The sequence below is a fragment of the Herpailurus yagouaroundi genome, unplaced genomic scaffold (assembly GCF_014898765.1).
Source record: "Herpailurus yagouaroundi ecotype Mexico unplaced genomic scaffold, PumYag 159, whole genome shotgun sequence".
Classification (NCBI taxonomy): domain Eukaryota; kingdom Metazoa; phylum Chordata; class Mammalia; order Carnivora; family Felidae; genus Herpailurus; species Herpailurus yagouaroundi.
Window position 1 is genome coordinate 46,085,166 of NW_024412400.1, and position 15,143 is coordinate 46,100,308.

Genomic DNA, 15,143 nt, shown 5'->3' on the forward strand with positions numbered 1-15,143 from the left:
GCTCCATAAGTGAGACTTAAACTCTCAAAAGTATCCAGGTCTTGACAGTGAGTTATATGCTCATCTTAATTATGAGAGAATGAAATGATCAAATAAGCATGGTTGATGGGCTTCACTTAACATCCTGTTCTCTCAGTAGTTTTGTCTTTCATGTTTATTAGATAAATTATTGGAGCTTTGGTTGAGAGACCTTCTCAACTTAAAACCAAGCTTTATTTGCAGTATTGATGGAGTTTATTCCTGTTAATTACATTTGGTGGCATAAATAATTAGCAAGGATTTCGGTATATCAGTAGTAACCTTGAGGTATTTCGTTTCAGTATTGAGCCATGATTAAGACCAGAGCTTCTGGAATCACATTGACAGAGTCTGGACCCAAGAAACCGCATTTTTGAACTGTGTGACCTTGGAAATATTATTGAACCTCTTCATTTCTAACATGGGGGTAATGCTAGGGCTTCCTCATGTTTTGGAGATGAAATGGGTGGATTTAGGACTAAGAACAGTGCTTGGTGCATAGGGAGTACCCAATAAATGTTAGTTTTATTTCATTAGAAAATAATTATTCAGTGTTGGGGCACCTGGGTGACTCCTCTGGTTGAGCATCAGACTTGATTTTGGCTGAGGTCAGGATCTCAAAGTTCATGAGATTGAGCCCCATGTTGGGCTCTGTGCTATCAACACAGAGGTTGGGATTCTCTTTCTCCCTCCCTCTCTGCCCCACCCTTGCTTGCTCTTTCTCAAAATAAATACATAAACTTAAAAAAAATAACCATTCAGTGCTAAAAGTACTAGAAAATAGTTTGCATGGGACTGGGAAGGAGCAGAAAACTCAAGGCCTCAAGCAGTAATGCCATTAGTTTAAAGTCCTGGCAGTGGCTGATTTTCTTCCCTCAGTGTGACACACGGTTGGGATTCAGGTCTGTCTTGCTCCCAAATCTTTGCTTGTCCCTGAGACCACACAACCTCCCTCTGGGTCTGAGCTAAGCTGAGTGCAGGGCCAGGTGGGAAAGAAACATGGACTGGCCATATCTGAGGGTGGATGGGCAGAATTGGGTGCAGAGTTGTTAATGGGAGTGAGGGAAGGAGGGGCTCATAGGATGACTCCGATTTCTAGTTCAGGTGCCTGGGTGGGTGGTGGTGCTGTTAATTGAGTTTAAGGGTAAGGTGCCTTCCTGACATGGGAAGAGAAAGTGATGCAGTCCCTGTAGCCGAGTGGACTCCTGGCTTCTAACCTGCTACTATCCCTTCACTTCCCAGCCATGTTTCCTTAAGCATGTCTTAGTTTCCTTATCTGTAAAGTGGAGATAATAGCTACTTCTTGTGGGAAGTAAAAATTTTATGTAAAGTCCTTGGGACAGTGACTGGGTAAGCATTATGTAAGACTTAGTCATCATTATTATTATCTCTATTTTATTTTTTATTTAAAAATATTTTTTTGTAACATTTATTTTGAGAGACAGAACGTGAGCAGGGGAGGGGCAGAAAGAGACGGAGACACAGAATCCGAAGCAGGCTCCAGGCTCTGAGCTGTCAGCACAGAGCCCGACGTGGGGCTTAAACTCATGAACCAGGAGATCATGACCTGAGCTGAAATCGGCTGTTTAACCAACTGAGCCACGCTTGCAACCCTTTATTATCTTTATTTTTTTAATTTTTTAAATTTCTTTTCACTTTAGGATTTCATTTATTTGAAATGTGTACTATAAGATTATCTTTCAAGAGAAAAGACAGGTAACACATGTTTTTGTACCAGAAAGTATCCATGGTAATGCATTGGTTACTACTTATTATTATTACTTAAACAATGACCTAGTTTAAGTGAGGTAAAATATAACTAGTACATACTAAGCACATAAAAGTGTTCAATAACATTAATTCTTTTTTTCCCCCACTGTTAAAGAATCTGCTATCTATCTACCTATCTATCTATAACTTTACATCCAAATTAGTTAGCATATAGTGCAGCAGTGATTTTAGGAGTAGATTCCTTAGTGCCCCTTACCCATTTAGCCCATCCCCACCTCCCACACCTCCTCCAGTAACCCTCTGTTTGTTCTCCATATTTATGAGTCTCTTACGTTTTTCCCCCCTCCCTGTTTTTATATTATTTTTGTTTCCCTTCTCTTATGTTCATCTGTTCTGTGTCTTAAAGTCTCCTATGAGTGAAGTCATATGATATTTGTCTTTCTCTGACTAATTTCACATAGCATAATACCCTCCAGTTCCATCCATGTAGTTGCAAATGGCAAGATTTCATTCTTTTTGATTGCTGACTAATACTCCATTGTATATATATCCCACATCTTCTTTATCCATTCATCCATCGATGGACATTTGGGCTCTTTCCAAACTTTGGCTATTGTTGATAGTGCCTCTATAAACATTGGGGTGCATGTGTCGCTTTGAAACAGCATATGTGCATCCCTTGGATAAATACCTAGTAGTGCAATTGTTGGTTAGTAGGGTAGTTCTATGTTTAGTTTTTCGAGGAACCTACAAACTGTTTTCCAGAGTGGCTGCACCAGCTTGCATTCCCATGTTATCTTTATTTTTAACCTGCTATTTTAAGGGTATCTATGGGGTATACATAGCTGTCTTTCAAATAGCATTTGCAGAGAACATATTAGACTTCGAAGTAGGCCTTTTTTTTTTTTTTAATGTTTGTTTATTTTTGAGAGTGAGAGAGTATGAGCAGGGGAGAGGCAGAGAGAGAGAGAAGGTGACACAGAATCCAAGGCAGGCTTCAGGCTCTGAGCTGCCAGCACAGAGCCCAACGTGGGGTTTGAACTCATGAACCACGAGATCACGACCTGAGCCGAAGTCGGATGCTCAACCGACTGAGCCACCCAGGTGCCCTCAAAGTAGGCATCTAATGAAGCTTGCATATAGACTTGGAAGAGGTGAGAATAAAAAAAACCTGCCTTATTATTTATGACTAATACCTTATCCCTCCCAAATTTGTTTAGGCCTTGTTGGTATCTCAAAACCTGGGTTTTTTATTTTGCTTGAAACCTTGGACATATTCTCTCTGTGCGCTGATGGTTTAAGAACCTGGATCAGGGTTCTCAATGTAGGCAATACTACACAGGAGGCCAGTTTGTCAAATTTGGAGTTGTTGTTATTGTTGCCATTGTTTTGTCTCAGTATTTGGTGGAATGTGATTTTAGAAAACTATCACAGGTTAAGAGACCGAGTCACATTCATTATACTAAATCCATTAGCTCTGGTCACACATGCTGTGTGTTTGTCTGCGTATGTGTGTAGGTAAACAAGTCCAGAGTGTTATTGGAAAGTCTCGTTTATAACATTTAAACTCAGACATGGAACAGGAGGCTCTGGGAAATCTGGTGACTGTTCTGGTCCTTTGTTCATAAGTTAGGCTGATTCAATCAGACATGCAGCTCACTGCTGAGAGATGCTGTGGAGACTGTCCACACCTCAGCCACTGGGTATTCTCTGGCATCATTCAGAGAGAAATTGGCCACTTCACTTATATTAAGAACGTTTGCCTATGAAACGGTGTGAAATAAAGGAATTTCCAATTTAAGTCCATATCTTGAGTTTTTAAATAAGAAGAAAAAAGTGTGTGGTCTAACAGCTATGTTATGCCATTTTTGTCATTTTAGATGATTTCTTATCATTGTGGTTTAGAAGATAAACTGAGAATATTCAAAATGTAAGTTGCCATTTGAATACCTGAATTTCTTAATGAATTAAAAATTTTACAGACAGGTCTTATTTCTTCCACTTCAACTCTACTAGGATTTTGTGTACTTTTGAAACTAGAGAAAAATTATTTTTAATTAAAAAATTTTCTGTGTGTCAGTTGGGAAAGAATAGTCAATTTTTGTATTTTTCCTCCCCATGAAATTCATGTGTATTTTACCGTTTACTGTTGGCCTTTTTACATTTCTAAGACAGTTTCTTGTAGGTCTTAATTACTCTTTTCAGACATTTCCATTGTACATTTTTCTAGGCAGCTCTGGGACTGTTTTGTGTGTGTGTGTGTGTGGTGGGGGGGGGGGGGCGGGGCGGTGTGCGTGTCCATAGCACTAAAGATGACTCTAGGTGATATCTGAGTGTGGTTTTGATTTGTATTTCCCTGATAAGGAGCGACGCTGAACATCTTTTCATGTGCCTGTTGGCCATCGGTGGGAATGCAAATTGGTGCAGCCGCTCTGGAAAGCAGTGTGGAGGTTCCTCAGAAAATTAAAAATAGACCTACCCTATGACCCAGCAATAGCACTGCTAGGAATTTATCCAAGGGACACAGGAGTACTGATGCATAGGGGCACTTGTACCCCAATGTTCATAGCCGCACTCTCAACAATAGCCAAATTATGGAAAGAGCCTAAATGTCCATCAACTGATGAATGGATAAAGAAATTGTGGTTTATATACACTATGGAATACTACGTGGCAATGAGAAAAAATGAAATATGGCCTTTTGTAGCAACGTGGATGGAACTGGAGAGTGTGATGCTAAGTGAAATAAGCCATACAGAGAAAGACAGATACCATATGGTTTCACTCTTATGTGGATCCTGAGAAACTTAACAGGAACCCATGGGGGAGGGGAAGGAAAAAAAAAAAAAAGAGGTTAGAGTGGGAGAGAGCCAAAGCATAAGAGACTGTTGAGAACTGAGAGCAAACTGAGGGTTGATGGGGGGTGGGAGGGAGGAGAGGGTGGGTGATGGGTATTGAGGAGGGCACCTTTTGGGATGAGCACTGGGTGTTGTATGGAAACCAATTTGACAATAAATTTCATATATAAATAAAAAAAAAAAAAGATGACTCTAGGGAAGGCCTGGCACTTTTTATACATGCTGTATATAGGACACAGGTTTTCTTCAGTTGTTTAATGAATGTTAACCACTAGATGGTACTAGAGGGCTGGGGGGGAGGGGATGTTAAATAATTGCCTCTACCAGATGCTTGTATTATGTTGAAATTTGAAAATGTTGACCTTAAGAAATATTTGCTTTCAAATTTTATTGAATATTGAAAGATTATTTTATTTTTCGTCATGATACGTGTACTCTAAATCCTTACCTCCTATGTCCCTCATCCCCCCAACCACCTCCCCTCTGGTAAACATTGGTTTGTTCTCTGTAGTTAAGAGCCTGTTTCTTGGCTCGGCTCTCTCTTTTTTCCTTTTGCTCATGTGTTTTGTTTCTTAAATTCTGCATATGAGTGAGATAGATATTTGTCTTTCTCTGACTCACTTATTTCACTTAGCATTATAGTCTCTAGTAGCTTGCCCTTATTGTTGCAAATGGTAAGATTTCATTGTTTTTATGGTTAATATTCCATTGTGTATATATACCACATCTTCTTTATTCATCTCTTGCTGGACACTTGAGGTGTTCCCATAATTTGGCTATTGTAAATAATGCTGCAATAGACATAGGGGTGCATGTATCCCTTTGAATTAGTGTTTTTATATTTTTGGTGTAAACACCCAGTAGTGCAATTCCTGGATCATAAAGTAGTTCTATTTTTAATTTTTAAAGGAAGCTCCATACTGATGCCCACAGTGGCTGCGCCAGTTTGCCTTCCCACCAACAGTACAAGAGGGTTCCTTTCTTTCCACATCCTCACAAACACCTGTTATTTCTTGTGTTTTTGATTTTAGCCATTCTGACAGGTGTGAGGTAATACCTCTTTGTCCTTTTGATTTGCATTTCCCTGATGATGAGAGATGTTGAGCATCTTTTCAGTTGAACGATTATTTTAAATAACCTGTTGCACAATTTTTTTCAACATTGTATGTCCCTAATTCCCTAGTAAGTATTTATTAATTTGCTAGCTATTGTCTTAATGGCTTTTAGTCTGAGGGAAACCAGTATTTATAAAATTGAAGTGATCCCCAAACCTTATTTTGTACTTGTTTTCTGATTTTCTTTCTGTAATATATCACTTTTCGTTATTTTTTCCTAGTAGATCACATTTCCTTGTGGTGATCATACATTTCTTTCTGTTTAGGCTGTGCTGTCTTTGGCGCATGAGTGTGTGTGCATGTGGAGATACAATTTTGCCTTAGCTATTTAATACAAATTTATAGATTTTCATGGTGACTATTACCTTGATTGTTTCGTTGAGAAAATACTGGAATACTATCTGGAAATGAGAATTGAATAGTGTAAATAGTTTAATGAATGTAACAGAGTTAGTAATACACACACCAGAAGATTTCCTTCCTACAAGATCAGTTTCTTGAATGTAAGTTTTAGGAATTATATAAATATTTGTTTTCAGAAAATATCTGAATATGTTTCTCATCTGCATAAAAGGAGAATTAACTATGTTACTTACTGCAGCCTGAGAGAATCCTGAAATACTGAATATGATCCTGAAACTTTAAGAAATTCTAGATTTCAAATGATTTTCAGTTAATTTGTAAAAACAGCCAAATCGGATTCTTGTTTTCTTCAGTATTAATGTAATTTTTTTATTAATCTCTGAATCTTGCACAATATTTCATATTATTCCTATTGATGTTTATCTTACTAATGTAGATGATTCATTCTTGGTTGGCCTGGAAAGTAATTTTTGTGTCCACGGTGTGGGTATCTATGTAAAATAGAAACATGATAATATTGATTTTTTTTTTGTAACATGACTCTTTAAAATACCTGAATAATGCTTTCTTGCAATTTATTTTCCTAATCCTGTGCGTTAAGATGTCCCATTGATTTACTAAGATCATTTTAGAGAATAAAACCATCATCACTTTAATGTGCCCACTAACTATACAGCAGTCTTATTTTAGAAACATTAGAATGGGATTGAAAATATTTTAACTTCTCTTAGAATTGAGGTCTGAATTAGAGGATTAAATAAACTCTGGGGTAGAGAAGTGTTTGTTAATTCCAGAATGCTAAATGGAACAATTTGATGCTATTAAAGATGGTAGGTTTTTAGTATTTTGGAGGATTCTGTGGTGACCTGGATTTAACAGCATACACAATTACAGTGAACGGGGTAATATCATTTTGAGGTTTTTGACTGTGAGTTGTCATATAGTGGAGAGAAATGGGACATGGGGAGGACAAGACACATTATTCTGAGAAAATTTTCCCAACCATAGTATTGCTCCTTTTTATATAGCATAACTGTAACTCAACCTAGACATTATGGGGAGAATGGAGGAATAAATTAGCCTTTCAAAGTGCCTTTTCACATCAGCTGATCTAAACATAGTTATCTTAACCTGGCTAGTGGTACACAGTGCGGGGAGGGGTGGCTATGTAAATGACCTAATGAGGGGTTATTAATTCATGTGCCGGAGTGCCCCTGGAATTTATGGAATTGGAATCTGGATGGACAGATGGACATTTCAGTAGAGGTCCTCAGATAATTTTTTAATCACTTTGCTACCAATCCCTCTGCCAAATCTGACTCACCTACTAGGAACTTAGCAGTCCCTGAATTCTGTTTGTGATGGTAGTCACTGTCAGTCTGTGTTATTCTTGTGCCCTTATTTCCACTCACTTTAGCTTTTAGAATTGTGTAGATGGTCTACAAGAGTCTAATAAAGCATCACACTTTATTATGCATGTGTGTGCTTTGTCTCTGGTGACCATAGTGTCCTCTCTTTGTCAGCAAATTGACAAACGTGCCTTCAGTTCCCCTGTTGTAATGCTTGCCCCACTCCTCACACAGTGTGAGCAACAAATCAGGCACTTGCTATGCTCAAGCAGCTGAAGGCTTTGAAATCTATGAAGGTTCAAGGGTTTTTCTTGAAGAAGAAAATCTTGTAAGATTTATAAGATTACCCTTGACCTTTTTTGACTTAATTTATTGAACTCTATCCTTCAACTTAAAGTGATATTTTTAAACTAATGATAACACTATTAAAGGTAGGATATAACTAAAAGGAAAGAATGATTTGCTAAAAGTTTTTCTAAAATAAAGACTATTAAATGGTTTTTGTTTACAAGCCACATATACTTGATTATTAACCAAGCTTCCAATTTCTCTTTTTTTAACCCAGGAGGATTTAGCAGCATAGCGATATAATAATGGCAAATGTCGTGTTTTATCCAAGATCCACTTGTCTTCATAGCTAGTTTTTGTTTTTTGAATTAGCCTAAGTTTAAAATCAGTCAGTTGAATTCAGCCTTTCAAATACATTGCTTAAGAAATATAGTTAAATCTCTTCCCTCCTCCTCCACACTACACAGTTTTTTCTGATGTGCACGGACATTGATGAATACATTGAAGGGTGGATTGCCCGAGGTCCTACATATTCATAAATGGAAGGTCAGAGGGCCTAGCAATTAATACGCACTTAATTATATCAGACAAAAATGATCCCAAATCTTAAACCCTGCAGCTACATAGAGTTATTTCCTCTCTGTGTTCTTTTATCTCAGAAGTGGCTTCCCAGCAGCAGTATTAGCTGGCAGTGCCCTGGCTTTGCCATGGCATTCTCTGCCTCTGCAGTCTGTTCCTGAAACCCCGAGTCATGAACCTGCCACTCAACTGCACACCACCTCTCGCTTAGCTCACTTTGTGGCATGTTTTTCTTAGTTTCAAATGATACCCAAGTGTCATATCATTTTAATTCTCTTTTATCTGTATTTTGATAGACTGAAGCAAGGATAATCAAAAGAAACATTTATTTACACTCTGTACACTTTGACTGCAAACAAGAGTAGGCCTCCTGACCCCTTAACTCCTACACATCTGTGTAATCATAATATATGCGGACTTCTGATCTTCTGACACTTTGCAGTGACCTGATGCTTTCGCTTCTGGTTCTGATGTTGGATTTTTTGAATAGCCTTCTTGAAAATGACCTACACATGAAAAAGTAAATGATTGGATCTAGGCACACATTGCACGCAGATAGGAAAAGTGTCATTTCTTTGCAGTAATACAGAATTTTGTGGGCAGATTCATCTAAAAGTCTGTCTAAGTGACTGAAAGTAAAAGGAATTCTGCACAAGTGATAGGGTAGAAAGCAGGTGAAGAACACTGCCACAACCACCCTTATGCTCTGGTTATGTTTCCGCTTTCGGCTTGACTGGCTTATGAATTGCTTGCTGGATTTATGGATGTACCTGGATATGGCTATGTAACATCCGATTAGAATCACCAGCACAGCCACAAATAAGCAGCTGTTGACATAAATGACTGCTTCATGCCATTTGACTCCCAAGGGACTTTTAAGTTTCATGCAGTCATGAACATTTTCCTTGGTTAGTTGGCCATTTGTTAGAATGATGTTTGGCAAGGACAGAACAGCCATGATAACCCAAACACAAATAGATAAAACCTTAGTAAAGGTTATGCTATACATTCGAGAGTCCCCAAATGGCTTCACCACCTTCAGATAGCGATCAATGCTTATCAGCCCAAGAAATACGATGGAAGTATACATGTTCGCATAAAATAAAACTGAAGTGTATCTGCAGAGGATAAACTTGAAGTACCAAGGTCCAAATCCTGCATCATGCACTATTCGAAATGGAAATGTCAGTGTCATTATGAGGTCAGCAACCACTATGTTTTTTAGATAAAATATGAAGCTGGTTTTATTCCTAATGTGGAAGAAGATCCACACTGCTAGACCATTCAGCAAGATGCTTGCCACAAATATAATGAGGTAAAGCACAGGCAAGACAATAGTGTCAAATTCGTTGTTAACTGTGATGTTCCTTCCGGGTCCATCGCTCATGTTACTTGGTGCGTGACTCCCTTGGCTGTTCAGGTCATTATCTGTCGGAGAAGAGGGGAGACATCACGTCAGAGCTTAACATGTGTGCCCCACAGACTACTAGTCTCCTTGATAGGCTACTGCTATTTGCTATTTTGGGCAAATTAAAATATGCCTTTGGCATTTTAAACAGTTACTTTAGTGCATTTTTAATGTTTTGAGTGGCCAGGGCATTAGTGGCCTCTCCCTCAAGTCCTCCCCACCCTCCCCCTGAACACATGCACACCCAGGTCCCTTGGGTAAAATGTTGTATTTCTGGTTCTTTATGCCAGTCTTTTGAAAATAAGGAGAAATCCACCAATGGCAGTTATTCTGATTTTTAATTTAGTGTTTGAAATCATTACAAACAGAATCAATAAAATCTGTTGGCAGAAAATTGGAATTTCCTCTAATGAAAATAAAATGGCTAACACTAGTTATTCTTTTAGGTTAGCCTTTGGCACACACTTTGAAATAACTTTTTAAAATCTCTCCTGGTGTTCAGTTGTTGAATCATCAGTAATTGAGAAACAGTAAAACTAGTGGGTGATTTCTGAAGTTTTTGCCCTTGACTTTCTTACACAATGTAAGAGCCTTTAGGGACCATTATTTGGAATAGAAACAAAAAGAAATTGTTGTTAATATAGAAGTTTCTTATCATGGAGAGCAACTTGCTAAAAACAGTTCTAGGCTGATACCTATTTTTATTTACAAGGCTACGCTATACCTGTTGCACTTACATAACATTTCTAAACCTTTTACATTTTTGGAATTTTTAGTTCATGTTGTTAGAGGCCTATGCCGTACCACTGTATCGCATAATCAGTACCATGACGTATGAGAATCTTATTTACATGGCAGCCATGGAAATGGGCCTCTCGTGTCTCCTCCTGTGAGGGGGGTGAAACCCATGGGTAGCCCTCACTCAGGGCTCTGAATCCACTCCTGTTTTCTTGCTGATGGACACTTCCCACAGGCTGCTCGAAGCCAGTAACTCCCCACAGGAAGGTTGCTAAGACAAGACTTTTCCTGGGACAGAAGAGTTCCTCTGACAAATGACTTTGGCTGAAAGCCTCATCATTCTGGTCAGAACTTTGGTCAAACTGCATTGAAGTTTGAATCTTCCCACTCATCCTCCTTGCTCCCCTGTCCTGCACAGTGGTCAGACCTGCATTTCAGTCTGTAATCCCTTGCAAGCATTTCCCCCAGTAAATCCCTTGGCCATCCATTATGTTTTGTCATCTGCCTTGTTTTCTGTCTTTTAAACCTGGACTAACACAATTTTCAAATGACCTTTTCAGATGTAAGGTTACAAGGAAGGTCATTACTGAGTTTTTACTTCTTTTTTTTTTTTAATTTTTTAATTTTTTTTTATAAAACTTTTTTTTTTTTTTACATTTATTTATTTTTGGGACAGAGAGAGACAGAGCATGAACGGGGGAGGGTCAGAGAGAGGGAGACACAGAATCTGTAACAGGCTCCAGGCTCTGAGCTGTCAGCACAGAGCCCGACGCGGGGCTCGAACTCATGGACCGCGAGATCATGACCTGAGCCGAAGTTGGCCGCTTAACCGACTGAGCCACCCAGGCGCCCCTTTACTTCTTATTAATATTGTTTATTATAATTACAGTTATGTTTTGGAATGATTTTGTTTTAGAGGTAATAGTATTAATTTTGGCCTCATTTCCCTACATGACAGGCAGTGTAGTATGTACTTTAGTTCCCTTCTTTGAAGAAATATAACAGGGAAGATAGTTTTGATGATTATAATCCAAAAACAGGTTCTTAAATTGCTGCCTGGAATTTAAGTGTGGGCTCTTCCTGAGTAACCTTGTCCTCTTTCTAATTCTTTCCCTTTTATTCTCTGCTACAAGTGTTTTTAAAAACTGGTTTTCCAGGCTGAAATACCCTCACACAGGCTAGTAATTTATAGCTGGACTAGCCTGTTACAATGAGACCCACAGTATTATTAGGCTTTATAAGTTTAAAATGCCTGATTCAGCTGCCATCTATATTAACTGCTGCCAGTTTCAAATGTTGTCTTGAACAGTATCTTTCAAGCCTATTTTGACTTAACGAAGTGTTACAATCTTGGCTGTTTCTGCACCAGAAGATCCCCATCAGCATCAATGTTATTAGAAGCTTTCTAAGATGTGCGATTTTACCTGGGTTAAGATAGTGCTTGAATTAATTTCTGCAATTAAACTATTAGCAGTCACTTTCATCTAACCCAGAATAGAACCCTGTGGGAAATGGAGAGAGGGCAAGTAAATTTTAATCAAGGTAAGTGGTCCAGCCAAGGGACACAGACTGAAAGTGGTCAGCCGATGGCTCTGGCTTACAACAATTATGAATGGTTTTCAAAACCACTGTAAGTGCAAATAGAATGGTTCACAAACTGTAGCCATACTTGGCATGGATATTTCAGCCCTTAGTGTTGACTCACTGAATCTATTGTGCATATACACTGTGGACTGGGAAGACCCATACATCCCAGTGTTGGTTTGGGATTGTGTGTCTGCTCAGTATATCGTTATATTTTAAAGTTTTAATTGTATGGACAAGCACTCTTATGAAATGATGATTTACTGATCAATTATGGTTATTATTAAAGATGGAGTCTTAAATCAGAATGTCAAAAATAGTACTTAACAAACACTGTGTCTCATAAATGACAGATACCAAGTGCGAGTGGCATTATTCCACAGTGGTTATGGTGGTTTTGTCAGTCTGGTGTTGAGCTTGTTGATTATGTCACCTCATAGTATTTACTTCCTTAGTTTATGTATAAGATTAACATTTTGGAATAATTTAATTCATTAGGCTAGGCCTAGGCTTGGCTATTTCTTCATTTACAAATTCCACACTTATAATGCAGCTTAAACAGTAAGTTGTTAAACTTGTTATGAATTATTTTATGAAATAATATGGTAGTAGAAAGAAAAAATAATGGTTCTTTAACAGGAAGAACCATCTGTGAGTTGCTCTGGAAGGCTCAAAACTTGATATAGAGTTCTGTCTGATTGATTTTTTTTTTTTAAAGAATTAAGTTTGTGTTCTTTTTTGCCAGCCACTCCCATTATTTCTTCTCTTAGGTATCTTTGCCCCAGATTTTCCCAAAGCTGGTGAGTGTGCTCAGAAGCATTTCTGTGCACAGAGCTCACTCTCCGGAACAATGAACATTAAAAGTGTGTGGCTCTCTTCACCCAGTTAGTTTTATCATGTTGTTCTTCACTGTCAATAAAAAACTTGGCCAAGGTAGGGAACATTTTTAATGACAGGTAGCTTGGTGATTCAATTAAGAAAATTAGAAGGTGTTTTTACAGTGTAAAGGCTATATTCTCACACACTCCTTGTTTACTAAGATGTTATTACCTGCATTATTTAGCTCAGAGCTTGATACAGAGTGATAATTGAGGGTGAGGATTCCTTTGTTATTTTCTCTCCTGCTCTTCCTTCTCCAACTCCTTTTAAATTAGATTAACAAAGACACTGACATAAGAACCCTATTCCATAGTAAATTAACATTTTGTGCCAGCCTCTGTGAGAGTGGTATTGTAGTCCATGTGTTGACCATTGCGATGTGGCCGTTTTGGTGTGTGTGGGGGGGGGGGGGGGGGGTTGTGTGTGTTGAAGAAATGGACGGGGCTTGTGGCCATATATGGCATTCAGCGCTTATGGCTACTGTATCGGGCCAAGCAGATAAACAGCACGTTTGTCCTTGTGGAAAGTCCCACTTGAAGCTGGTTTAGTTACTTCAACACTTTGTAAAGTGGAATAAACAGTAGCCATTTTGCTGGATCTCCCAAGAGTTAAATTCTCTGCAAACATCATTTCGAGGACAGTCTCTAGTGCTTAGTAGATGTTCGTTTACTGCATAACTTAAGTCATTAATTACAATTTGTCTCATTAATAGTGGTCACATGATGAATGATAGAGCGGTGAAGAATCTTGGTCCTTTTGCTTTTGGTATAGCTGCGTTATTGCTCATTGGGTGTGTCACTCTTTGGCACAAAATGTGAAAGTATCAACAATATGTGACTGCTCTACCTGCCTGGTAGGAATGAAACACAGAAGTCATACAAATTATAGGGTGTCACTACCATGGCACAACTGCCCTTGTGCGGTTAACTGACCTTGTATGGTCATTGTCCAAATAGTTGCATTTTCTAAATAGGAGAGTAGGCACTTGTTGTCTTTGACCTCCTGGGAAGCGTTGGTGAACCTTAAACTATTACATCTGGAAAGTAACAGATACTTTAGTTTGGGTATAAAAATCTTCCCCAAATCATAACGTAATCTTTCTTGTCCTTTTTGAGATGGTCTGTGATTCTGTCCTGCCTATTCACTGTTTTATATTTAATGAAAGTCCAGGCTAAATGTGGATTTATTCTGTTAATTGGTTCAGTAGCCAATAAAATTCCCAAAGTGTCACACAGTATAAATAACAGTTATTTATGAAAGAAGATTTTCTATGCGTTTTTTTCTACAGCTTACCTGGTAATTTTGTAAGTGTCAAGTTGAGCCCCATTCTTCAGTTGTGATGGACTGTAAGCAAAAATACGTGTCAGGAAACACTCGGGGATGACTGAGGGGAGGGTTCGGCATAGGCTATCCCTGGTTTGAGTCCTGGGCAGGGGAAAAGGGGGGAAAAGTTAGGAAGGAATTTGAACACAGGAATTCTACCTTTTCTTTAAAAATACATATATATGCCTTCAAAATTCAGAAAAGGCATACTCTTTGGATATGAACAGCTGTGCCAAATGAGAGTTGCCTGCTTTTGTGTTCTCTTTCAGCCTGCCATGGAGCAAGGACCATTTCTGTGTATGTGGTCTACTGAATGCCACTCTGTGGCCCTGGGAAAGCTACTAATGTCTCTGTGACTCAGTGTCTTCATCTCTGAAATTAGAATGATAATAATCATACTCCAAGACTGTAATAAGGACTACTTGAAATAGTTCATATAAGACATTTATCAGAACCTGGGTATAGGAATGCACTCAGAACGTGTTAGCTTATGTAGTCCTCTCCCTGCTTCTACCAGATCCCCACCCCCCCCCCCGCACCTAACCTGAGCATATAATAAATGCATCTATGACAAGACTTACATGCAGTTGGAGATTATTAAAAAATTTTATAAAGATCTAGTGCTGATGTATGTAAGAGTGTTTTAGAAGCTCACATGTTTTCTTCTTCTTCTTTTTTAAAATCTTTCTTTAATTTGAGAGAGAGCACGTTTGGAAGAGGAGCAGAGAGAGGAGGAGAGAGAGCAGGCTCTGCACTGTCAGCAGAGAGCCCTATGTGGGGCTCGAACGCATGAACCATGAGATCATGACCTGACCTGAAATCATGAGTCAGGTGCTTAACTGACTGAACCACCCAGGCACCCCTAAGCTCACATGCTTTCAAGTATCTAACCTATTCTTATCATCTCTGG

At 38.7% G+C, this 15,143-nt stretch overlaps 3 protein-coding genes across 10 annotated transcripts in view; 1 reads left to right on the top strand and 2 right to left on the bottom strand.

Annotated features, from left to right (window-relative positions):
* The window catches only part of P2RY14 (purinergic receptor P2Y14), a 78,449-nt gene extending 64,136 nt beyond the window's left edge, over positions 1-14,313 (bottom strand). For both annotated transcript variants that reach the window (XM_040480503.1, XM_040480501.1), the window contains exon 1: positions 14,204-14,313. The gene's annotated coding sequence lies outside the window, so the exon portion shown is untranslated. The remainder of the gene's footprint in view (positions 1-14,203) is intronic.
* Positions 1-15,143, top strand: part of MED12L (mediator complex subunit 12L) — a 341,839-nt gene that overhangs the window by 195,456 nt on the left and 131,240 nt on the right. The window lies entirely within an intron of this gene.
* On the bottom strand, positions 8,611-14,313 carry GPR87 (G protein-coupled receptor 87). Its single transcript, XM_040480499.1, has 2 exons — positions 14,204-14,313; positions 8,611-9,729 (listed from the first exon to the last, which is right to left on the bottom strand). The coding sequence occupies exons 1-2, from the start codon at positions 14,235-14,237 to the stop codon at positions 8,687-8,689; spliced, it is 1,077 nt and encodes a 358-aa protein (XP_040336433.1). The 5' UTR covers positions 14,238-14,313; the 3' UTR covers positions 8,611-8,686.